Source organism: Chinchilla lanigera, unplaced genomic scaffold (genome assembly GCF_000276665.1).
Source record: "Chinchilla lanigera isolate Chin_1 unplaced genomic scaffold, ChiLan1.0 scaffold00182, whole genome shotgun sequence".
In the NCBI taxonomy this organism is placed as follows: domain Eukaryota; kingdom Metazoa; phylum Chordata; class Mammalia; order Rodentia; family Chinchillidae; genus Chinchilla; species Chinchilla lanigera.
The window spans coordinates 880,508-905,856 of record NW_004955583.1 but is presented as its reverse complement, the minus strand read 5'-3'; the positions used below and the strand labels follow the sequence as shown (position 1 = coordinate 905,856).

At 50.9% G+C, this 25,349-nt stretch overlaps 2 protein-coding genes and 2 long non-coding RNA genes across 7 annotated transcripts in view; 2 read left to right on the top strand and 2 right to left on the bottom strand.

Moving 5' to 3' along the window:
• The window catches only part of LOC102022984, a 15,641-nt gene extending 13,251 nt beyond the window's left edge, over positions 1 to 2,390 (top strand). For all 4 annotated transcript variants that reach the window (XR_001232510.1, XR_001232509.1, XR_001232507.1 and 1 more), the window contains one exon: positions 1,531 to 2,390. This is a non-coding gene — a long non-coding RNA (uncharacterized LOC102022984). The remainder of the gene's footprint in view (positions 1 to 1,530) is intronic.
• Positions 2,391 to 3,982: 1,592 nt separating this feature from the next.
• Positions 3,983 to 7,693, bottom strand: Muc21 (mucin 21, cell surface associated; the record flags this gene model as incomplete). The annotated part of the gene is made up of 2 exons (XM_005414353.1): positions 3,983 to 6,781; positions 7,106 to 7,693. Coding segments are annotated over 2 exons (753 nt in total), but the record flags the coding sequence as incomplete, so codon positions are not given.
• Positions 7,694 to 19,280: 11,587 nt separating this feature from the next.
• LOC106147573 lies at positions 19,281 to 22,911 on the top strand. Its single transcript, XR_001232511.1, has 2 exons — positions 19,281 to 19,878; positions 20,075 to 22,911. It is a non-coding gene; the product is annotated as an uncharacterized LOC106147573 (long non-coding RNA).
• Positions 22,912 to 23,086: 175 nt separating this feature from the next.
• Dpcr1 (diffuse panbronchiolitis critical region 1) overlaps positions 23,087 to 25,349 on the bottom strand; it is a 2,760-nt gene continuing 497 nt past the window's right edge. The window contains exons 2-3 of the mRNA XM_013509837.1: positions 24,611 to 25,329; positions 23,087 to 24,156 (exon numbers count right to left, since the gene is read on the bottom strand). Of these exons, the coding sequence (XP_013365291.1) occupies positions 24,010 to 24,156; positions 24,611 to 25,329 (866 nt within the window). The 3' untranslated portion in view covers positions 23,087 to 24,009. The remainder of the gene's footprint in view (positions 24,157 to 24,610; positions 25,330 to 25,349) is intronic.

The window sequence follows — 25,349 nt, the reverse complement described above, 5'->3', positions numbered from 1 at the left end:
AGTTTCTTTCCTTTTCACTATATCTATTGTACCTTTTGGATCTTACTTACTCTTTCAGTTTCTTATACTAGGGAGACAATATGATGTTTCTGGGTTGGGAATTTAGCTCAGCCGCACAGCGCCTGCCTGGCAAGCACAAGGTCATGAGTTCAATTCCCAGTACCGGAAAAAAAAAAAAAATGATGTTGGCACATGCAAGTTTGATTTATTTCACTTATGAGTATGGTCTTGAGTTGCACCCATTTACCTATAAAAGCCTCAAGTTTATCTTTCTTTATAGCTGAGTAATACTCTATTGTATAAAATTACCACATCTTTTTTATCCATTCCTTGGTTGATGGGCATTTGGATTGTTTCCAAAATCTAGCTATTAGAAGTTGTGCTGCTATAAACATGAGTGCACATGTATCACTGTGGCACGATGTTTTCAGTTCTTCTGGAAAAACACCCAGAAGGGGGATAACTGGGTGAAATGGGACCTCTAATATTAGTTTTTTGAGGAATCTCCACACTGACTTCCATAGTAATTGTATCAGTCGTACTCCCACCAAGAGTGCCTTTCTCCTGCCAGCCTAGCCAGCATTTGTTATTGGTCGATCTCTGGATGCTAGCCATTCTTTCTGGGGTGAGATGGAATCTCAGTGTTGTTTTAATTTGCATTTCTCAAATGATCAGTGATGTTGAACTTTTTTTCATATGTTTATTTGCTGTTTATATTTCTTCATTTGAGAAGTGTGTATTCATCCCAGATGCTCATTTGTGGATTGGGTCTTTGAATTTTGGAGACCTGATTTTTTAAAATTCTTTATATGTTCTAGATAGAGGTCCTTTGCCTGAGAGACAATTGGCTAAAATCTTTTCCCAATTCATGGGTTTTCTTTTCACTCTGTTGGTGATTTCTTTTGATGTACAAAACATTTTAATAAGATGTGATCCCAGTTGTTGATTCTTTAAGTATTTCCCATGTAGTCTGGTTTTAATTCTTCATTTAGCGACCAATTCATTTAACAACCTAGTTGTAGGAACAAAACTCGGTTGTTAAATGGGGAGGGTCTACTATCTCTGTAGTTTTGCTTTTTATACACTGTCATTGAATTTATAATACTTTTTGCTGGAGTTTTCACCTTACTACTTTTCTCTGAATCATTTGTAAACTGTATTTGTAAACTTTTAAAAATTTTTTCTGTAATTTATAAGACTCCTAAGTGTTAAATCTGTAACTCCCAGCCCAGGCATGATGTTGCATGCCTATAATCCCTGCACTCAGGAAGCTGAGGCAGGAGGATTGCCATGAGTTTGAGGCCAGCTTGGGCTGCATAGTGAATTCAAGTATTCTTTGGGCTTCACAACAAACCCATGAGGAGGGTACTGTTATTGTCCTCTTTTGTACAAATAAGTAAACTGAGGCCCAGAAGAGTTAAGGAATATAGGCAAGATCACGCTCACACTGGACTGGAAATTTGAAAGTCTAGTTCTACAATCCATGCTCTTAGAAACATGCTGACCTCCCTGTGCTCTTTTCTTCTTCAGCTGTGACATTCACCGTTTGGGAGTACACGTGGCACTCACATCATCGTCTCTTTAAAATCACGCAAAACACACAACTGTGGCCTGGAACAGGAGGCTGGTGCTGAGCAGCGGCTGGGCCTTGGAGTGACGGGCAGTCCTGGCGGGTGAGCCTCAGAGTGCACGCTGTGTCCCAGCAAGGGTCCGCAGACCTGGAATGTTCCAGAAGGGACTGGTGGGCCAGGAGGACTGACTTGCCACGGGGTTTTCATGGGTTCCACAGGGGGCGGCCATCTTTGTTCCGTATGGAGTCTGCCTTAGCCCTGTACTCATGGGGTGCTCTCAGAAGGGCCAATGATCAGTCTGTTAGCCTCTCGTTAGCCCCTAAAGGAATTTGTATGAGGCAAGGAGGTGAAGGAAGAAGCCCCATTAAAATACAAAACACGCTTGGGCCAGTGGACTAGAATAGAGGACCCAGAAATAAACCCATGCAGCTACCGCCATCTGGTTCTTGACAAAAGTGCCAAAACGTATATTGGAAGAAGACAGCCTCTTCCCCAGATGGTGCTGGGAAACTACGCATCCACACATAGAAGGTTAAGATGAGATCTCTCTCTTTCCCATCTCTCTTTCCCATCTCTCTTTCCACGAATTCACCTCAAAATGGACCAAAGGCCTACATATAAGACCTGAAACTCCGAAGCTGCTAGGAAAAAACATAAGGAAAACACTTCAAGATATACGCACAGGCAGTGACTTCCTGAATTGGACTCCAGTAGCTCAAGAAATGATAGCAAGCATCTATAAATGGGATTGCACCAAAGTAAAAACTTCTGCACAGCAAAGGAAGCACAAAGAAGGAAGGGACAGCCCGGAGGTTAGGAGGAAATCTTTGCCAGCTACGTTTCTGACAGAGGATTAAAATCTGAAACCTATAAAGAATTAAAAAATCTTAACACCAAAAGAACAAACAACCCAACCACATGAGCAAATGAAGTACACTTATCAAAAGAAGTGTAAATAGCTGGGCATGGTGGCGCACGCCTGTAATCCCAGCACTCAGGAGACTGAGGCAAGAGGATTGTTTTGAGTTCAAGACCAGCCTGAGCTACAAAGTGAGCTCAAGGCCAGCCTGAACTGCATACTGAGACCCTGTCTCAAAAAACAAATTAAAAAAAGTGTAAATGGCCAATAATCATATGTAAGAATGTTTAACATGTTCAGTCATCAGAGAAATACAATTCAAAACTGTGTGAGACTCCATTTCACTCCAGTCAGAATGGCGGTCCTCAAGGATATAAAAACCCATAAATATTGGTGAGGATATGGGGACAAAAGGATGCTTCCACACAGCTAGTGGAAATGTAAAGTAGTACAGCCACTAGGGAGTTTCTTCAAAAAACTAAAAATAGAACTACCATACGATCCCGCTATAATACTCCTTGGCATATTGTCAGAGGAATTAAAGTCAGCATACTACAGAGATACCTGCATGTCTGTATTTACTGTGGCACAATTCACAATAGCAATGTCATGGAATCAGCCTAGGTTCCCCTCAATGGCGGGATGAAGTTATATATGTATATCCTCGTAATATATGCCATGAAGAATGAAATCACATTGCTTGCAGGAAAATGGATGGACCTGGACAGCCCCATGTGTGTTGGTTTGGGAGAATGTTTTTGCAAGGGGAACAATATAATACAAGACACGTATTTTATAAGATTATTTATAATAGTCACCCAAAGAACGATACACAAAAGAGTTCAGGAAATCTGTCCACATACTAAGACCAATGAATCCAGCTAAGGGCCTGGATCCCATGGAAATGCCCTGCATGAGTCCAGCTGAAGACCTAGAGCTCATAGCAATGCCTTCTATGAGTCTACCTGGAGGCTCAGAGCCCATAACAATGTCTCATACAGGCCTGTTTCACAGAACTGCGCTGGGAAGGCCCAAAGGTCAGTGGTAGAATCTAGACAGTCTATGCCAGTGGGATGAAGGATCTGTGCTAGCAGGCGGAGGGATCTGCACTGGACCCAGGAAGCAATGCTCAGAAGAACCAGAGCTCCCCTGAAAGTTACCACAGCCATCCTCAGCAACAGTGAGGTCCCAAGCTCTTCCAGTGATCAAGATGGCAGAATTCTCATCAGGGAAGTCAATGCAGCAAGCTTCTCCTGGAGACCGGCAATGCACCATCTTTCTCTCTGGAGCCAGGAAGCGATGCTCAAAGTGAGGACCAGAGCTTCCCCAAAGTGAACTGAAACTATTCTCAGTGCCAACGAGATCCCAAGTTCCTTGGAGGATGAAAACAGCCAAGTTCATCAGGAAAGCCAGCATGACGAGCTCCTCCAACAGAACCAACAGCTCCTTCCAGCTTCCACCAGCTCCCAACAGCCTTCCTCAGTTCCCAAGAGCCTAACTTCTTCTTCTCCAGTTCTACCTCTTATGCTGCTGGTAACAATCCCCGGGTTGGCCTCCCACACCCAGTACCACGCTTACTCAGTTCAGCTGGGGGTTATAAGCTGACCACCAGTTATCAATCCACTACATCATGTTACATGAAATAGCAAAGTAAGTCAGAGTGGGAACACCACCTATTTTTTCTCACATGTGGAATCTCAGTGAGGAAAGAGGACACAGAGTGGAAGGGACACAGAAAAGAGGGAGTGGGCCAGGCGGGTGTGGCAAGGGCGTGTCATAGGTGGATGCAGTTGAAGTATGTTATATAAACGTCCCAGTGAAACACCGCAATCTGCAGTTAATATGTGCTAATGAAAAGCCAGTTTTTAAAAAGCTCTTCTCTGGGTGTACGATGCCTAGGTTAGAGGAGGCTTTAGAGTTGTCTCTCTGCTTGACACTCTGATGTTTTTCTGTAGCTCAGAGACGTCCTTAATGAGACAGGGATTAGAAAGAAAATATCGGAGGCCTGGGCTTGTGTATAGCTCAGTGGGTAGAGCACTGGACAGCACGCAGAGGTCCCGCCGTCTGACCCAGCACCATTAAAAGTAGTGGGAGACTGTAAAGCAGAGTCGTAAAAGTAGGGCTGGCTTGATGGGCTGACCTCAGAGGTCCCCTGCGATCACTTTTAAGCAAAAAAAATATGCAGAGAAGTTGAAGATCTGGGAAATGATGCCTGTGAAACAGCCCACAGCGGCATAGAACCCTAGAAAGCCTCCGTGGACCTCTGAGAGTGGGTCACAGAGCCATGAAGCGCACTGTGAACCCCACAGCACGAAGGTCTGACAGGCCGGCCCCCCCAACCGGCGGTTTCCTGGGCTTTTGCTCCAGTCAGCGTGCTTGGTGGCTGGGGCGCCGTCAGGACGAAGGCGTAGGTGAAGTCGGGGACATCTGCTCTAAACTCCATGCACCCCAGGTGCTGGGAGTCACGGGAGGGTCAATCACAGTCACAGGAACAAGCCGCACACAGAGTCGCTCGCCTGGGGCTCCTCCCTCGCCACCCTCCTCTGTCAAAGGGCCCTTCCTTCCTTCCAGTCATTTGTTGTTATATTTGGAGACCCGACTGTTATTCACGTGATAGCTTAGCAGGTTCACGGAGATTAATATATGCATACAGCTCACCTGTGTGAGGTGTATAAATCAGTGGTTTTCAGTATATTTCCAGTTGTATTTGGTGAGCCCTTTTCCTCTCTATTGTTTTAATTTTCCTTCATCTCTTATTTTTGTCCTCATGTTTCAAACCTTGCTACTTGTAAGTTAGTCCTCTGGATCTGTGTTCCATTTGTCGTGTATTTTCTGGGTGATTTTCACCCCGTCTTGTTGCGTTAATTGAGCTATTTTCCCACTCGCTGTCCAAGATTAGGTGCTAATGTTGTTCTCAGCAGCGGCGAGCATTTTTCGATTTGTCCATTAAAATTTTAACCTTGGAGGCTCACGTTTTACATTTTTTAATGGTCTGACTGGAGCCCCCTGCCTGATCTTACTTATTTTCACGTTTTTCACACAATGCTGCCCTATTTCCTACAGTGGGAGGTGAGGCACCTTTCGGGGAGTTCACTTTGGCCCCCTCCGGGCTGCTGGTTGCTTACAGTGAGACGGCGCTGCTGGAGACTGCTGCCTGCGTGCGGCTCAGCAAGGTCTCAAGGCAGCACTCACCTGTTCGGTCCGCTGGCCCGTGGTAGGGGACATGGAGCGGTTTCCGCTGCTGTGACTTGGGGTGAACCCACCGACACTCGAGTTCTCTTCTGAGGGTTCCGCCCTGGGCAGGGGCCCTCCCACCCCCCCTGCGGTTTCAGAGCAACTTGGCTGCCAGAGCAGGGCCCTCTGTCTTCCAAGACCTGGAGGCCCAGAGTCTTCTGCCCTCTGCCTGTGAGAGGGACATTGGCCTTTCTGGGAGGGGATTTACGAGAATCTCATTTCCCCGAAGGTGTCTCCAGGGTTGGATCTTAGCAGGTTGAAAGCTTTTCCCTTGGGAAAACGTGAAGCACTTTCTGTCTGCTTCTCAGGCCGGCACTCAGATGAGGTCAGCCGGCGCCCTCACCCTGACAAGGCCCTGTCCTGGAGCCCCTGGACGCGCCTGGGCACCGTGGCTTTGAGTGCCCCTTCCCGTGCCCCGCCCCCAGCACACGTGATTATACCTTTGCCACGTCGTCCCGCCCCGGGTTCGTGGCGTGACACAATCCAGTCCGTGTGCACTGATGTTGCTGCCCACCTTCCCGCCTCATCCCTCTCAGTTCAGCGCTCCTGTCAGCTTGCATGAGTCTCGGGGACACAGCGGCCCTGCCTGGGGCAAGAGGACTAGATAACAGGGACACACAGTTGTTCATAAGGTCCCTGGATTTTACTGTGGAGACTTTGAATGCCAAGTGGATTCCAGCATGGAAGTTCTCGCCTAATTAAGAAAATCAACTCAGCAGCTGCTGACACCTACTCATGTGTACACACGGGCGCTCTGTCACATGTGGGGTGTATTTATTTCTTAGGTAAATGACCAATGTATCACCCTCTTTTCCTTTACTGAAAGCGTGGGAGGGCAAGAAGCACCTTTTTCAGGGATGTCAGAGGCCCACGCAAAGCTGAGAGGAACGAGAGGCCGCGCGGGTCCCTGGTCCCTGCTGGCTTCCCGCCCGAAGGACCTGGCACTCCAGCTTCAAGGGCCACTCGGGGGCCCACTCATCTCCATGGCCTCTGAGGCTGCTGCTCTCCCCCAGAGCCCCTTGGGCCTACGGTTTCCCGGAGGGCCTGGGCCAACGTAGGCGCTATGGGGGCGGTAGAGAGCTCTGTCAAAGCTGTTTCTCAGGGACAGGAAATTTCTCTAGAAAAAGAAAAGTCAATCGTTTCAGAACTATATTCCTCCCCTCCCCCCTTCAACATGGACTCCTCCGGAATTATCTTCCCTGTCCAACCATCTCCCTCGCCTAGTACTCCTCCCTCCGGCCTTTATTCCTTTTCAAGGCGCTGCCCTCACAGGTCAGTAGTTTCCTCCACACATCATTGGCTTCTCTGGTTACAGCTTGCCCTTTCCGTTTGGAACTCCCTCGGGTCTCCTCCTCCCCGACCCTGACTCGAGGGCAAGGGCGGTGGTGTTCACACCCTGTTGCTCCTCCCCGCAGGGTTTTCCCATGTATTCCGCACTCACCACACAAAAGAAGAGCCCGGCAAAGAGCCCCACGGCCACTACAACCGAGGCCAGGGTGATGAGGAAGATTTCCCACGGCTTCAGGGACCCACCGGGCGTCCCCCCCTCTGCTGGAGGGGCCGCACTCGCGCTGGCCCTGCTGGAAGTTGTGCACGTTCCGACTGACGTGGGTGTGCCAGAGCCAGTGGGGGTTACACTGGGTCCAGAGCTGGAGGTTGTGACAGTCTCACCCGAGGTCCCAGTGGGTGCTGTGTTGGCAATTGTGCTAGTCCCACTAGAGACTGCACTGGAGGCCGTGTCGGAGGTCACACCGGGTCCACTGTTGTCGACTGCGCCGCTTCCACTAGCAGTCACACTGGACGCAGTGTTGGAGGTTGTGCTGGCCCCACTAGGGGTCCAGGTGGCTGCGGTGTCAGAAGCTGTGCTGCTCCCACCGGAGATCACACTGGACCTAGTGCTGGCAGCTGTGCTGGTCCCAGAGTTCACGCTGGTTACAGCTGTGGAGCTTATGCTGGTTCCCGCAGAGTTTGTACTGGATCCAGTGCTAGCAGATGGGCTAGTATTACCAAAGGTTATTCCTGCAGATGATCATAAAGAATAACAAATGCTTATCGAGCACTTACACCTTCTACCCGTGTCTGGTTAAATTCATTACACGGGTATTGCACCTAACGCTCACTACAGCCCTTTAACACATTATTATCATCAGAGGAAGGAAACAGGATTAGAGGTGTTGAAGGTTGCCCGGATTTACACAGCGGTGAGTAGTGGAACAGGAAATTGAACCCAGGCTGCTGAATCTGTACTCTTAGGTACTGAGGTCAGTCCGCTCGCACCTCCTCCCCACGCTGGGGTTGCATGGCCTAGTGTGACTGCCGGGGAAGCTTCGTCCATATTCTGCCAGAGAAGATTCAATACAGATAGAAAGTGTCATAAAGGAATTACAGGGCTGGAGAGATAGCTCAGCACTTGCTTAGCAAGCACAAGGCCCTGGTTCCACCTCCGACTCTGCAAAAATAAAAGGGGGAAGGGGAATTATAGGACCAGGTGAAAGTAGTATATGTTAATTTGTTCTTAAAGTAGTATGGCTCCATCTTTTTTTTTGGTACTGGGACTCGAACTCAGGACCTTGTGCTTGCGGGCTTGCTCCCTTCTTAGAAAGTATTTCTCTGAATATTATGCAGAAAACACCTACATCGGAATCACCTGGGTGAGCTTGTGGAAAATAAAGATTCCTAGACTCCAGTCTGAATGAATAGGAGTCTGAGATGGGGCCCAGGTATCTGCATATTCTGCAAGAGCTAGGTGACTCTACAGGCATTAAATTCCAGAGGCTCCCAGTGGCTATGGCAAAGGTTGGGAACCAAGTTATGTCAGCTCACATACACAACGTTAAGTGGTATAAGCCATGATCTACAGACATAGGAAAGACTCCCCTTTCAGTGGCTCAGCCAAAGTAAAGGTTATGTCTACTTTTTGCCCCTCACCACACTATAGGACAAGGACATGTAGCCTCTTTGTGTCTGTTTTCTTGTGTCATTTGTGACTTGTTTTCCTACTAACTGGGATTGGGAACCCAGCACCTCACCCTGCACATGTCTGTCTTTTCTTTCATCTTATCTGTTTTTTGTTGTTGTTTTTTTGTCTTTCTAAGACAGAGTCTCGATATACAGTTCAGGCTTGCCTTGAGCTCACTTTGTAGCTCAGGCTGGTCTCGAACTCACAACGATCCTCCTGTCTCAGCCTCCCGAGTGCTGGGATTATAGGTGTGTGTCACCACGCCAGGCTCACCTTATCTGAATTAACAGTTTACAGTTGAGCTTCCTTTAGGTAAGCCCCCCGAAATTTCAGTGTAGTACAAATGAATGTTAAGATCAAAATTATGAGTAAAACTAAGTAAGAAAGTGGGGCGACCAAGACTAGAGGTGACACACAAAAGAGGAAGGGGATTTTATATGAAAAGTTATGGAGGACAAAATAAGTTCCTCAGAACAATAGAAGACCTAATATTGTTCCTACGATGATGTCTCACAGCCGTGCTTCCCATCTGAGCGACGAGAGGGCCGGCAGGGTGCTTAACGACAGGGTGTCAGAGCCCCAGAAATGGAGTGGCGTCTGTTCTGATTCTTAAATTCTACTCTCCAGTCTGAGGCTACTTAGGCTGATGTGGAATCAAATTGAGTTTGTGGAAACAGAAGGTGGTATTTTAAGAACAGCCAGCTGTTTTTGTTCTTACTATTTCAGTCCCCCACCACACCATACAAGTTACCCGTTCCACGAATGCACAGCCGGAAGAACAGAGAAGCAGCTCACGCACAGCGCACTGGTAGAAAGTAGGGCTACGATTGGGGTGCAGCCCCTCCTAACCACTGCCTGAGACGTTCCGCTGAGCTGATTGCAGTGAACGGATGACTCTCACTCTATGCAGGAGAATCTGAACTAATCCCAGTAGTGATCACCTCTGCCACAACGCCTCGTCCACTTTTAAATGTGAGACTCACCGTTTTCTAAGAGTAGGAGGTGCAGCAGTACCCAGTACGTAAGGAGAATGTCTTGTTTCTGCATCTTCGTGGGTCTCCTTGCAGCTGGAAAGCAAGATGCTTGGATCTCAGAGGTGACTAAGACCTAGACAGCAAAGAACAGAGGATTCCCAAGAAAGGGGGAAAGGGTGAAAAAACAAAGGCTTCCAGGAGTTTGGATCTCCTAAGTACGCATTCTCGGAAAGAACCCGGGACTTGCGGGGTGGGTGGCTAGCTGCCTGGGGTCCACAAGCCTCCTGCGTGTGAGACGGTCGTCTCTGTCTGTTGTGGAAGAGCTGCAGGGCTCCTTATAGCTTCATACGGGCTGGGGAGGGTTGGGCAGCTGTCCCGAGAGTCTGCCAAGCGTGAGCAGGTAACAAAGCCATACCGAGCCTGGGAAGGACTAGACCAGGGATCAGAAGGAAGGTGAGAACCAGACTGACATGATCACACCAGGCAGGTCACTGGGCTGGGTTAGAACAAGAAGCAGATGGAAGTCAGAACGAAGGGGACCCACCCTCCGAGGTGTTCAAGAAACCTGTTCAAGCTCAAGACGTTGTTTTCGGGTCAAAAAGTCAGGCAGGCAGGCTCTGCATGGAGGCGCCCCCTCATGAACCTGGCTGGGACACAGCACCCCTCTCCTCTGAAGCAAATGAAAATGTGAAACTCAAAAGAGGACAGTAGCTAGGACTCTGGGGTTCTGGGTTAAGAGAAAAGCAATGCCGCTGAGTATGCTGTCGGCACTCAACAGTTTGCAGTGGGAGGACTCCACTGGGGGGCTCTCTTTGGGGGGCTATTTTGGCGAGTCTCTTTTACTCTGTTTTGGGTTGCTCTTACAAAATACCCAAGGCTGGATACTTTGTATAGAAAAGAGGTTGATTTGGCTCACAGTTTTAGAGGCTGAAAAACTTTGAACATTTCTGTCTGCTCAGCTCTGCTGGGGCCCTTCTGGCTGCATCAAACATGGCGGAGGACATTGCAGCAGGTAGCCCTGAGAGGGGGAATCACATGGTGGAATATGAAGACAGAGGTTCAGGGGAGACGCCAGGTTCCCTTATAGCAACCTGCTCTCTCCTGAGCAGGAAGAGCATTGAAGTCTTCTCAAGACCCAGTCTCCTCTGTCTGGGTCTCACTTCATAATGGTTCCACCACCTCTCGGCACGGAGGCACGGAGACCAAACCTTAGCATACGAACCTTTGGGATCAGACGGCATGCAGATCACACAGAGTCTCTGAGGCCCAAGGCGTGTGTTGAATATGCAGGAAGAAACCACCTGTCAGACTTACAGCAGGGGAAGTAGCACACGGCCCGCTTCTGACCCTCAGCTATAGAACTGGCCTCTTTTCTCTTCTCCAGGGGAGCTTCTCCACCCCAGAATCCTTCAGGTGTCCCTGGTCGTCACACCACGGGGAGAGGCACAGGTGTGACTTCCTGGGTGACTTCAGTCTAATGGGAGGAGAGGTAGAGCCTGAGTCCTCTAGCAGCTTCCCGCTTGGTCTGGACACTTGGACGTGGCAGCAGAAAAGTACCTGAGCCAGCTGCACGAGGGTGCCTGAGCGGCACAGGCGAGCAGAGGGTGCGGGGAGCTCACGGGAAGGGCGTCTCGTGATGGGGTGGAGGCCGTTCTGGTGGTCAGTCTGTGTGACCACAGCGAACGGCCTCCAGTCCCCGCAAGGCAAGAGACACCGCCTGCAAGCCGCTGCATCTCAGGGAGTTCGCGTGCAGGTGGACAACATTCTCCACATGCAAGTCCTGTGAGGGGAAGCCGGCAAGCAGGGCTAGCTGAAGGCCCGAAGGAGCCCGGAGTGGATGAGACTGGTTCGGAGCTCCCCTGTCGTCTCTCGGAGTCGCTGTCTTCTCTCAGTTGGGATCTAAATGTGACTTACTATTACACAACTATGTGATACAGTTATAAAGTACTTTTAGTATTTTATCCAGAAATATTTACTGCTTTCATATCCACCAGAAAAGTAGAAATTCCCAAAGAACTGTTTTGATCATCGAGTGACAGCATGTTTGAAGTCACCTAGTACGGTGCTTAGTCACTAGTACGCACTCACCAACAAGGGGAAAGGAGGGCAAAACACCCACGCAGGGGAGCGAGCACGTCATCTTGTTGCCACCAACGCTGAAGGTTTTGGTTTCTATGCGTGGTGATGGCATCGTTCTTCCTTTTACTAACTGCGACGCATCCTGAAGAAACAAAAAAGTGGAAATCCAAGGCCTAAAGAGCACAGGTCATGATTTGTACACGGAGCAGCAAACTGAAATTGTTCTGAGGTTGGTCACTGGCCACCTCCTCTGCTGCGGTTCAGATCTAAAATGTCCCCTAAGCCCCGTGTGCCTGGAAGGTGACGGATCTGGGGACGCTGCACTCGTCAATGGATGCATCCACGGGTGCACGCACAGCTGTCCCACCCCCATCTCTGCTTTCTGGCTGCCGTGGGATGAGCAGCTGTCTCTCCCTTGGCCCTCTGGGACTGAAAACTTGAGCCAGAGCAAACCGCTCCTCCTTTAAGTTGTGGTCATTGGGATTTTGGTCCAACCATGAGAAAGTGACTAAGACGTCCGCCAGAGGCGCCGAACCTGCGCTCTGGGAATTTATCACCGAGCTCACATCCGGACCTGCGGAGCGGTAGGCTCCTCCTGAACACTCTGTTTTGCTGGCTGCCCGGGTAGCCAAGCTCTCTGCGACCGTTTCTCTGGTTCTTATCTTGACCTCAGTCACGGCCATCTCCACGGCCACTCCTTGGGGGCCCTGGGGAAGCCATCCCGACCCACCTGATGGCCACTACCTTGTTGCTCCAGATGCCTTCCTTCCCCAAGGCATCTGCCCATAACTACCCGCAATATCCAGGCTGCGTCGACTGTCTTTCCCTGGAGGCTTCTCTGTGATTCAGCTCACAGCAACTGCCATGGCCTCCTCTGTGCCCCTGGCTCCCATCCTGTCACGTATGTGAGTTAAAGCCTTGTTCCACGTCACTTACACCTTCTTGATGTGTAAAAAAATCACACAATTTCACTTTTTAATATTATATTTTCCTTCTCGTCATTTATGTGTATGTACACAGAATGTTGTTCTCTCTTAGAGCATTTGTGTCTTTTTACCTGTCCTCACAGATGTGCAGCTTCTTTTTTTTCTTTTTTTGGCTTTTTTCCGGTACCGGAAACCGAACTCATGACCTTGTGCTTCCCAGGCAGGCGCTTTGCCGCTGAGCTAAATCCCCAGCCCTGATGTGCAGCTTCTTGATTAACACAAAAGACTCCCTGTTTCCTGGGAGACTGCACTCTCGGGTACTGAAGTGGGTCCGCCCCGTCCTCAGAGTGGGGTGGCAAACGTCCTCACCCAGGCGGGCAGCAAGGATCGCGGCCTCATACAGAGAATGTGCAATCGTAGTAGTCAGGAAGTCTGTTTCCTTGGAGAAATTAAAAAATGAGCCACTGCCTCTCCCTTGATCTCCAGCCAATGGCTGTGTCTCCCACTCCCGTTTCCTGGTCTAGGAAGGCTGAGGACGGTGCTGTACTTGCGGAAGGCTGCTTGAGCAGGGCAGAGCAGACGCGGTGCTTTCCAAGCACTCTTGGCTTTGGATCTTGCACCCGGCAGACAATCAATAAAATGCCAGTTACTGTCGTTCCATCTCCATCTTAAACATTGAGCGGGTCCTCGGGCTGGTGAGTTGCATTTTGCTCTCCCCAGTAGGAGGGATCTCAGAGTCTGAAATAAGAAGCTCAAGTCAACTGCTTGTGTCTAGCGGGTGACATTGGCATTTCTCCACTGTGTATTCAGTCTGGCTCATCCTAAAAAAATCTGAAGACCAGGGGCTGGGGATTTAGCTCAGCAGCACAGTGCCTGCCAGGCAAGCACAACGTCGTGAGTTCAGTTCCCGGTACCGGAACACCCCCCCAAAAAAAATCTGAAGACCACTTACATAGAGCCAAAATGGGAAAATATATTTTTAAAGTTACAAGAAAACCCAGGCGTGGTGGTGCAGCCCTATAATCCCAGCACTCGGGAGACTGAGGCAGGAGGATTGTTGCGAGTTCGAGACCGGCCTGGGCTACAAAGTGAGCTCAAGGTCAACCTGAACCGCATAGCGAGACCCTGTCTCAAAAAGACAGAAAAAAAAGAAAAAACTTCTAAGAAATGCCAGGGGTGCTGGGCATACCTGCAATCCCAGCTACTCAGGAGGAGGAGGTAGGAGGATCTCAAGTTTGAAACCGGGCTGGACAATTTAGTCTCAAAATTCTAAACCAACAAAAGGCTGGGGAGTGGCTCCGTGATAGAGCACTTGCCTGTGTGCGCAGGCCTGGGTCCAGCTCCCAGCACAGCAGCAGCAGAAGAGGAAAAGGAAGAGGGATCCCCTCCATGCAGCTGGGAGCTGGCCGTCACACCAGCGCTGAGATCTGGGGCTTGGGAACACGTCTGCTCTGACGGCGTCAAAACTGAGAACATCAAGACAGCCATAGCGGGGGCCCATGTTTCTAATGGCTTTGTTCTCCCAAAGGATTTTTCTTTGTTATCCTTCCTTAGTATGTGATGAAGTGTTTTAAAATTTCCAGCCCATCTGAGCTGCTCTTTGAACTACCTAGAAAAGTGAACTTCTTTCTTTTCGTGTGGTAAAATCAGGGAGGTGGGGGTGCCCTGGACACATGTGCAGCACCTTGCCCCGGAAGTAGGATGAAGCGGTTCCTGTCGTGGAAGTGAAAGACCTGCTGAGGCCCTGAGGTTGTCTGTTCTGAAAGATCCCTTCTCTAATGCTGCGGCTCCCAGTTACTTTATGGTATGCTCTCTGTTATATGCTGGGAAAGTGCATACATGCACACGTGCACACACACACACACACACACACCCCTCTCACTTGAGACCAAATTCTCCATTCCTTCTTTCTTTCTCTTTCTTTCTTTCTTTCTTTCTTTCTTTCTTTCTTTCTTTCTTTCTCTCTTTCTTTCTTTCTTTCTCTCTTTCTCTTTCCTCCTTTCTTTCTCTTTCTTTCTTTTCTTTTTTTCTTTCTTTCTTTCTTTCTCTCCTCCTGTGTTTCTTTTCTTTCTCTTTTCCTGCTTTTTGGTTCATTTGCATTTTCTGTCTTCCTTCTTCCTGGTCTTTATATTGCGCTGTGTCAGAGTACAAATCGGACAGGAAGGAAACACCTGCCCTGCTGCCCATTGGGCCGGTGACCACACAGGTAAAGCCAGCTGTGACTTCCTGCGGGAAGTGCTTTCTGAGGACAAACAGCAGCTGTGAAGCCTCAATCACAGCAAGCCTTCTGGATAGACCTACTCACTTTCCGTGACTCGATCAATGGGAAATGTATTTCTCTACAAGCGTAGCCCATCACCCCTGTGCTGCTCTCGGCTGTACCAGTAAGAGGAAAATCTCCACTGTGTCTGGAGAATGAAGATCCGTTTCCAGCTCAGGGACAGGCACAGAGTTTCTGAGCACGGCGCCCCACTTTTTTGTAACTTTGTCATTTCGAAGGTGGCTAAGCCAACTTCGCAGGCTACAGCTGCTGTTGGCCCTGCTCTGTTCTGAACCTGTCTAAAACCTGCTGCATTTAAATGTCTCTGAAAAGCCACATTCTCCCCAGTGCCATTGCTACGCTCACCCCTAAGTGTCCCCAAAGCCCCCTGTGTGTAGAAGTTACTGGGTCTCCGGCGCTGTGTCATCAGTGAGCCCCTCCGCGGATGAGCTCGGCCGCTGAATGCGGGTTAGGAGCGGGGCTGGGCTGGAGGCCGTCACTGGGGCGGGGCCAGGAAGGGCGGGTCCTGTTCCAGCTCCTCCCTTTTCTCCCTGCTTCCTTCTCGCCATGGGTTGAGCAGCTTCCTCCTCCAGGCCCGTGAGCCACCTTTAAATTGTCGGTCTCAGGTATTTTCTCCCAGCAATGGGAAAGTGACTAAAATAACTATAGTGAAACTCCTTTATTCACAGAGAAGCTCCTAGTCCCTCTGTGTCCCATCGCCCATGTTTTTGTTTGCTGGAGACAGGGTCTCACTATGTGGTCCAGGCTGGCCTCCAACTTGCAGCAATCCTGCTGCCTCAGCCTTCTGAGTGCTGGGATTATAGGCATGTGCCACTATGCCCAGCCCACCTCCCTTGTTGCAAGAACAATTCATTTGAATTCAGGAGACCATAGGTTTGCTCCTGTGCTTAAGTTGATTGGATTAGGACACAGGGTCTGTCTGTACTCTTGTCTCTCTCTCGCTCTAAAATCCCAGTGGCCCTATTTCCATTCACTCTCTCTGCTCATGACTCTGATACAGCAGAGGCAGGGTGGGGGCATCAGGCCGCAACAGATATGCCTGGGTCAGATGGAAAGGGAGTCTGGGGATAGAGAGGGGAAGGGAAGGAGAAATAAAAAGCTTCAAGATGTGTCTGTACTGGAGCTGGGGATTTGGCTCAGTGGCAAAGTGCCTACCTGGCAAGTGCAAGGTTGTGAGTTCAATTCCTGGTACCGGAAGAAAAACAAAAACAAACAAACAAATGAAAAGATGTGTCTGCATGATACCCCATGCTGAATAGGTTTATTATATACTGCAAACATACACTAATAAAAAATTCAAAAAGAAGTGGTTAAAACCTGACACACAGGTGGCTCCAGTCACTGGGAGAGGCGAGCATGGTCAGAACAAGGGGCGCAGGCCACTGGTACCAGGAGCAGGGTACAAAAGGCAGTGCTCTGTTCAGAAAGGGGAAATGTTTAGTAGGAAACTGAGACTTCTCTAATTGGTTATAGGCGAAGTGTGGTGCGCAGCTTCTCCCCTCTGACCTGTGCTCCTAGCACCCGACAGGCCGGTGCACAGGCGCACAGCCCAAGGCTGGTGGCTGCAGGGGGCGAAATCAAGAAATCACCAATGGAGACGCAGCCACAGGAATGCACTTACAGACGCTGAATTGAACACTTTAACAAGGTTGAAACAGGGGCCAGGGATACGGCTCAGTGGTGCAGCACCTGCCTGGCAGGCGTGAGTTCCTCAGTTTGATTCCCAGTACCCCCGCCCCAATGGTTGAAATGATACATTTCCTCAAACTTTTTTTTAAATTTTATTTTCTCAACACTGGGGATCAGCCCTAGGCCCTCATATGTACAGGTCAGTGCTCCACCAGCATGCTGCATCCCCAGGTTCCAAAAGGGCCAATTTATGCTATGCTGGTTTATCAGGCGACAGCTGGGGCGAGTGGCCCCAGAGTGCTGTGTTTTAAAGGCTCGGTCTCCAGGGTGGCGCCACTGGGCAGTGGTGGAGTCTTAGGAAATGGGACCTCAGTGGGCCCTTGGGGCACTGGAGCTGTGTCTTTGAAAGAGACCACAGGACCCCAGTATCCTCTTCTTTCTCCCTTTTCCTGACCATGAAACCGTGAAGGTTTATCCCACCATACTCTCCCTCCCTGATGTGCTGCCTTGCCACAGGCCCAAAGAAACAAGGCCAACTGATCATGGGCTGCAAAACTGTGAGTCAAACTGCAGCTTTCCCCTTTGTAAGCTGAGGGTCGCAAGTGTTTTGCTATAATACTGGGAAGCTAACACACACACACACATACACAACTTTTAAAAAGAAAATTTTAATGAGGAACAGGAGAAAGCAGAGGAGGAGAGAAAAGAGCAAGAAAAATGATTACAGTGGACCCTTGAGTTATGACCGGCCTCACCTATGAACAACTTGGGTTATGACTGGAACTTTAGGTTTAACTTATGACCAAAGTCTTGAGTTCGGACCCAAATGCCGGCTACTTGTGCTGTTGTAAACAAAGACTCATGATGCCAAAAAAGCTTATGTAAGCACATGTAAGCATCAATCTGAGCCCAGGAACATGCGTCTGTGGGTGTGAGTTCAGTCAGTGCTTCATATAATCGCTACAATTATTGCTATCAAAATAACCCCAAGGGCTGGGGATTTAGCTCAGTGGCAAAAGTGTCTGCCTGGCAAGCGCAAGGTCGTGAGTTCGGTTCCCGGTACCAGAGAAAAACCAAAAAAAAAAAAAAAACAAAAAACAACAAAATAACCCCAAAAAGCTAGAAAAGAAGGTAAAAGGGCGAGATAAAGAAAGCAATCACAATCAAAAGTAAGAAATTGTGGAGAAATATGAGAGTGGCATTTGTGTGATCTCGCTAATATGTATAGCATCTTAAAATCCACCATCTTGACAACCTTACAAAGAAGAAATTTGTATAAGGAAGCTAGTGCCACTAAAAGTGTTACTCAAATTAGTAAGTCATGATCAACAGTGTTAGACAGGTAGAAATGCTATTACTAGTGTGGATAAACAAAAGGCGGATGGCAGGTTATAGCCTATCTGAGTCTATAATGTTTTTTGAGACAGGGTCTTGCTATGCAGGACAGGCTGGCCTTGAACCCACTATGTAGCCCACACTAGCCTTAAACTTGTGGCAATCCTCCTGCCTCAGCCTCATGAGTGCTGGGATTACTGGCATGCACTATAGGCCTATCCTGAGTCTATAATTTGTGAAAAAACTAGGGCTATAAATGCAGCTTTCATAAAGGATAATCCATCAACAAGTGATCATGGTGAAACATTTCGTGCCAGTAGGGGTGGTTTCACAATTTAAAGTGAGAACTGGGGTTCGGAGTGTAACTAGACATGGTAAAGCAGCCAGTGCTGATAAATGGGCTGCTGAAAGTTATGTACGCCATTTTGAAATGATGACACAGAGGAACGGCTTTTGCTCTCATGAAGTTTTCAGCTGTGATGAAACTGGCCTTTCTGGAAGCAAATGCCAAGAAGAACATACATTACCCAGGAAGACAAGAAGATGCCAGGGCACAAGCCTAAGAAGGACAGGCTAAGCTTATTGCCATGTGCCAATGTGAGTGGTGACCTCAGGGTAAAGCGTCTCTTGGTTGATCACTCTGAGACCCCTATAGTGTTCAGAAAACATAAAGTCATAAAGAATAGACTAAGAGGGGGCTGGGGATTTAGCTCAGTGGCACAGCGCCTGCCTGGCAAGCACAAGGTCATGAGTTTGATTCCCAGTATCGGAAAAAAAATGAAAAAAAAAAAGAAGTATAGACTAAGGGTCATGTGGAGATCTAATGCAAAAGCCTGGGTAGCAAGAGTACTTTTTCTTGTGTGGATCAGGGAGGCTTTCTGTCCTTCCACTGAGAAATATCTAGAGGACAAAGGTTAACTGCTCAGGCTTTCCTCATCACGGACAATGCTCCTGCTCACCCGTGAGATTTGGAAGAACTGACTGAAGAATTCCCATGGCTGTCATACAACTCCTCTGCTGCAGCCTATGACCAGCAGGTCATAGCTAACTTTAAAACGCTATACACCAAGGAACTGTTCCTGAAGTGCTTCCAGATGGTCTCAGGCACAGATTTAAGCCTTAAAGAGTTCTGGAAGGAACACTGCACATCCTTTCCTGTGTCAGGTTAATTGAGAAATCCTGGGCCCATGACTCTCTAAGGACACTGAGATCTTCTTGGAAGAAAGTGTGGCCTAAAATTCTACAGAAGAGAGACTTTATTTTTATTTTTACTTATTTATTTATTTTTGGTGTTTTTGAGACAGGGTCTCACTATGCAGTTCAGGCTGGCCTTGAACTCACTTTGTAGCCCAGGCTGGTCTCGAACTCACAACGATCCGCCTGCCTCAGCCTCCCGAGTGCTGGGTTTACAGGTGTGCACCACCACACCTGGCCAGAAGAGAGACTTTAAAGGCTGTGCAGAGAAGCCTGAGGCTTCAATTGGTCCTATGGTTGATGACACTGTGCCTACAGCAGAGCCATAGGCTTGCCAGGGGACAGTGGTGATGCTGAGGAACTGGTGGAGGAACGCTCAGAGGAACCTCAGCAACTTCCGGCTGAGCAACAGAGAACCGCAGCTGTGGAGCTTTGTGAAGAGGAGGGGGAGAATCAACAGTCAATGCACCAAAGCCATTCTGAAATCAAGGAAATCCTGAAAAAATGGACAGAGCGACAAACATTTATAGAGAAGACCAAGCTGGACAGAGAAAGCCAACATTGCGCTCACCTGTTCAATGACAAGGTCATGTCATACGGCAGAGGAGTGTTAAAGAAAAGACAGAAACAGACAATCTTAGACCAGTTTTTAGTTCGGAAAAGTAGTGACCTAGTGAGCCCGAAGCAGGTCCTAGTGGGCTACAGACTCCCCCAAGGACAGAAAGGACACAGAGAGCCAATTCCTGCTGTTCTTAAGGAAGGGGCCTCTCCTTCCAGACAACAGTCACTTTCCACTTCACCCTCCCCTCCTGTAAGCAGTGTGTGTCAGCTTGAACGGTGAGTACAGCAAGAAATTGTTGTTCCCGGTAAGCGAGGCACATTTTATAACTTGTTAGATGTGGTGGTGAGGAAACGGGGCAGGAAGCGAGGCTGGCGCCTTTTCACACCGTCTCCTCATGGGGCCCCCTTGGTGGGTGCCCTCCCTGTGGACTTGAGCTCCCCACGCCCGACCTGCCGCTGCTTTGTTCCCCAGGTTTCCTCAGACCCAGCACAGAACAGAGGCTCAGAAAAGTTGCCGAAGATGATGTGACCTCCAAGCTGTCACTGAGAGACACCTGGAACTAAGGGCCAATTTCAGGGCAAGGGCAGGCTGGAACGAGTGCGGCGGTCATCTGTGCAACGGTAGCCGAGGCCACCCAGGATGCCCGGCTCACAGACAGGTGGGGAGCTGGGGAAGGGGTGCACCGGGCAGGCCCCTGGGGGTGCCTGGGAGACAGTGAGGGAAGACCCAGGACGAAGACTCCCTGGGTTCAATCCCAGCAACTGAAGGGAGGAGCAGGCAGCCTCCTGCTCCCGCCCTGCTCTTTGCCTGTCCGTGTGACCCCCCACGTCCACCTCCCACACTGTCCTGCAGTGATCCCTCTTACTCCGGAGTGAGGCGCGTCCTAGGTGGTGGGATGGGGCTTATGGTACAAAGGAAAGCTTTAAACTCTGAAGGGGTGGTGAGGGCAGATGGTGGGAGCTTCTCTGCAGGCCACTTCCACGCCCAGGTCCCAAGCCCAGGCCTGGGGCTCCCTCCCCCCACCCCCACAGATCTCCACTGGGGGTGAGGACGAGGGCTGGACCGCGGCGGCGTTTCTGAAGGGAGCCTTTTCATCTGCTTGTCCGTAGGCTTCGAGCCGAGCTCTAACACGGAATTAAGGAAGATACTGAAACTAAGGTTTTCAGCTTCAGTAGAAAGCATTCACCAAGCAGCCCTTACAGCCAGGATTATGCGGGAAAGAGCGCAGCTGCTCTCTGGGTTCACCTTTGCAGCCAGGGGCTGTGGGAGAGAGGCCGTCAGGGCAGGTTCTGGGCAGCAGGGCCCTGGGCCAGGTCCCACTGGCCGTCGGCTTAATTTCTGGTCCTGCTTGGCCTTACCTGTGGCGCTGATCATTACCACTGGGCTACAACTCCTGGTCCCTCGTGTGTCTTTGAGGCCATCTCCCTCATCTCCCTGGCAACGCGCGGGAGGATAGGGAGGCTGAGAGTAGGGGCTCCCTGCTGGGGAGAGGAGCCACTCGCTGGCCAGGGGCCCGCAGACACCTGTGTCCTCCGGGGATGCCGCACTTCGCGGTAGAGGCCTCTACAGGAGCAGAGGGGAAAGGTAGGAAGGTGACCAGGTCCTGATTGCTGGGTCTTGCTCTTACTGCAGTCATTCATTCGTCTCCAGGGGGGTGGGCACTGGGAGAGCACGACAGAGCTCCCCACTTCCTGCGTATCAGCAGCTGACCACGCTGGCAGGGACGCCACCCGCTGTGGCCAGAAGAGAAGCCTGGACGTTCAAGGAACTGGAAGAGGTGACCTGGACTCAGGAAGAAGACGCCGTGTGGCTCGGCGTCCCCCAGCCTCCCATCCACCTGGCGGCGCCTGACGTGGGCCTGGGTGCCCGAGGAGCAGGGGCGGTAGAGCTGTGGGGAGAACAAGCAGCTCCGCGCAGGGCGCCGGGCGGGGCGGGGTTGACCCTTCGCCGGGCAGCACAGTCCAGGCTTTAGTAGATGGATGAGGGAGGCCGAGGGCGAGATGGAGCAAAACCATGGTTTCAGGAGAGCCAGGAGTCGCGGGGTGCAGTCGCCGGGCTGCTCCCCGGGGAAATCGGGTCGCCCTCCAGGTGGAGGCAAGGAGGAGCTGCAGACTCCGAAACCCAAGCCGGCTGCTCCTGCGTCCCCTCCAGGTCCCACTGGGGCGGTCACCTCCCGGAGCTGGGCGCAGGGACCCACGGCTGTGAGCGGGGAGGGGCCCCTCCCCACCTGTGGGAGTGATCGTCCCTAATGAGGGCGCCGCGGGCCATGTTAGAGGGCTCCCCTAGACTTCCCAGTGGTAATTAGCAGAGGGGAGTCCCTGTGGGCCAGAAGAGGCTCCCCCACCCCCCACGTTGTCCCCAGGGCTCCATCTCGGTGCCCGCAGGGGAGGTTGATGTTTAGGATTTAGGACTCCAGAGGCAGAGGTGGGTTTGGGTTTTGTTATTGGCTGTTGGCTGGGTTTTTCGTTTTAAAAGTTAAGTCCAGACTCAGGAAACTCAACAGCTAGGGGCTAGGGTGAGGGGTCCCGCAGCCCCTGCCACGGGGCATGTGACAGCAGCTGCCACACGCCACCATCTGCCCAGACAGCAAGAGCCGGGCCTCTGCTTCCCTCAGGCTACTCACACCCAGATGTCTCCTGTGCCCAGGCCATCGGTCTCCACGAACCTGTCTGGGGTCCTGCTGGCGCCTGGCACCTCCTTTGTGAGACAGGGCCTGTCCCCAATGGAGGAGGACGCGGAGAGACCCCCGGCCTGAGGAAGCCCAGCCAGAGCAGAGAACCCGGCAGGTCCACGTCAGGCAGAGGGCAGGGACTGGGATAGGTGCGCCACTTTCTGCACGTGGGACACCCAAAGTAGCAAACAATGACCAGCGGCCCTGCTGTTGGACTCCAGGTGGAGTCAGGGTTGGGAGGCCTGTGTGTGGCAGCCTGGCCCTTCCTGTCCGTGACGGTGCTGCCCTAGGAGCGAGAGCCAGGCTGAGTGGGTGGTGGGCAGGGGTCGGCTGGGACCACCGCATGAGCATGGAGGGGCTTCGGAGCAGGGCTGGGTCCTCACGTAAACACAGCTATGGGAGAGCCTCATAGATACTGGGTTTAGTGACGGGGTCCGCTTTATTTTGTATAGTACTTCCTGTGACTACCGTCGTGGGTTACTTAATTTTAATTTTCCTGTATTCGTGTCTCAGATGGGAACTATGTCTCACACATCTCTATATCCTCAACAGCGGATATAACCGGGGCTTTAAAGCACGACTGAACAACACACTCCCCTCATCTGCTGATCATACAAATAAACTGGCACAGACAGAGGCTGGCTCTCATGGAACGGGGAAACAGCCACTACGGCGGAAATGCAGCCATCTGTCCCTCCCGTGCTCAGAGCCCCTCGCCCTGTCGCCGGCCCCTCCTGCCCCCTGCCGGCAGGTCCCAGCCAGAGCCAGACACACAGTCATTTCTCCTGAACAGTGGGCCGCTGAGCCCTTACTTTATAAATACAGTGCACTTTATTTTTTAAAAAATCCAAAAGAAGGAAATGTTCCATTCTGCCCCTTCCCCTCTACCCAAGCAGTCATAGGGGACAGGGTGCCACACTTTAGAAAACCCAGACAGCACATGCAGAGGGGACGCGGGGACCTCGGAGCCTGGGGCGAAGGTGCGAGGACAGGAGGAGGACGGCCTCGAAGAAGGTGAACCCGGGCTGGCTCGGGGAAGGCCTGGGGCCTCAAGGGCTGCAGGAGACTTCTAGCCAAACGCAGAGCCCGGCCCTCCGCCCGAACCAGCAGGAAACCCACCGTGATGTCTGGAAAGCTGAACAGCTCGGGAGGAGAGAGGAGCCAGCTCAAGGGAGACACTGGCGATCATCCCAGGACTTTCTTCCTCCAAAGGATAGAGACAGAATCTTCTTTTCTGCTTGGAGCCTGGTTTGCTTTGGCTTCCCTTGGCCTGGTTTGGTTTCACTTAAGAAGGAAGGGCAAATATTCTGGGAACTCAGACACAAAAATTATGTCTATCAGTCCTGGGAACGAGGGAGCCCTGTCTGTGTTTTCTCTGCTTCCCCAAGTCCCCGCCCTCAGCTCCGTCTGAGCTTCCGAAGCCCCTCCTGCAGCCCAGTACTCAGCACCTGTGCTGGTCCCCAGCCCACTGGTCCCTGAAGTAGCTTCTCCCTCGCAGTGAACGCCTGCTGGGTCCATCATTTCTCCTCCTTCCTCAAAGCTTGCATCCTTCCTCATCACCACCCACCCTCCACTTGTCCCTCCGCTAAGCACAAGGCTGGCAGTGGACTGACGCTGTGCATTGTGGGTATTCTCTGCCCTTCCTGGAGTCCGGGAAGTAGGAATTGCGGTCTAATTCATCATCCAGGAGAGCAGCAGAGCCTGGAAGAGCCGGGGTTGGGTGCCTAATAAAAGATCACTGTGGGAAAGGGATCTGCCCCCTGCCCAAATTCTGCTGCTCCATCAGGTAGACCGGGTAGGAGTTAGGGCCCTCCTGGTCCCGTAGGTCACTGTCCTCAGCGTGCCGGCTCAGTGCACGGCGGGCTCGAGTCAGGCAGGGCACCTGGGATGGGGACGAGAAGGGAGGAGTGAGAACCGCCTGCCGCGCCCCGCTCTCCTCGCCCTGCGCCCCCCGCTCCTCACTCTGCTTTTCTGTCCCCTGCCTTTTGCTTTGCTCCTTTCCCAAGATTCCATGCAAAGCTCTGCCCCTAGCACCCTCAGCCTGGATTCTGTCCCCAGGTTCCCGGCCCCTGCTGTTCTTGTCCTTACACCTTGTCCTCCTCACACATGCACGCTTATCCCCACCCTCCGGTTCTCTCTCCTTTACACCTTTCCTCTGGGCTAAGCCTTTTCCCCAAGTCCAACTTCCACATTCTGTGCATTCGTCGCCTCTTCCCTTCATTTTCACCCCACGGCCCATCCATTACCAAGCTCCACCTCCACCACGTTATTCCCTCACTCTGACGCCTCCTCTGTCCCCGACTCCCTAGCCATGGACTCATCTCTCTGTCCCTTACCAAGATCAGACCAATGAACAACAGCAGGAGAATCACAGCCAGCAGGACCACAACCACTATGGCCCACGCAGGGAATGAGTCCTCTCCCCTCATCTCTCCAGCATGGGGGCCTGTCTGTGAGCCGTTGTTATTCTGCTGTGGGTGACTCTTGCTGCCTGGGGCTTCTGACGTGGTGGACCTCTGGTCCACTCGGGATGTGGTGAGCGTCAAAGAACCAAGAGCCCCTTGATGGGAGACCTCAGTTTTCTTTAAACGAGGAGAGGTAACAGTGATTGATTTGTCTCCCGCGGTCTTGACTGTATGTCCTGTAGCCTCTGTGACTGTTGCTGCTGCTGCTGTTTTTTCTGTAGATTTTATGAGGATTTTTGTGGTCTCAGGGATCAGTGTGGTCTTTTTTGGGTATATTATAGGATTTTTGGAGATCTTTGTGGTTTTATCTGTGGTTGATGTGGTCTCTTCTGGGTGTTGTGTGGACTTTAATAAGATTTGTGTTGTCTTCTTGTGGGCTGATGTAGTCTTTTCACCATGATCTAGAGGCACTGTTTGGGCTTCCATGGTCCTCTCCTGGGTCAGTGTGGTCTTTTGTCCATGTTCTGGAGGTGTTGGGTAAGCTCCTGTGATCTCATGGTCTGACACAGTGTTTCCTCCATGTTCTGATGGTGTCACGTGAACTCCTGTGATCTCATGGGCTGACACAGTCTTTCCTCCATGTTCTGATGGTGTCACGTGGACTCCTGTG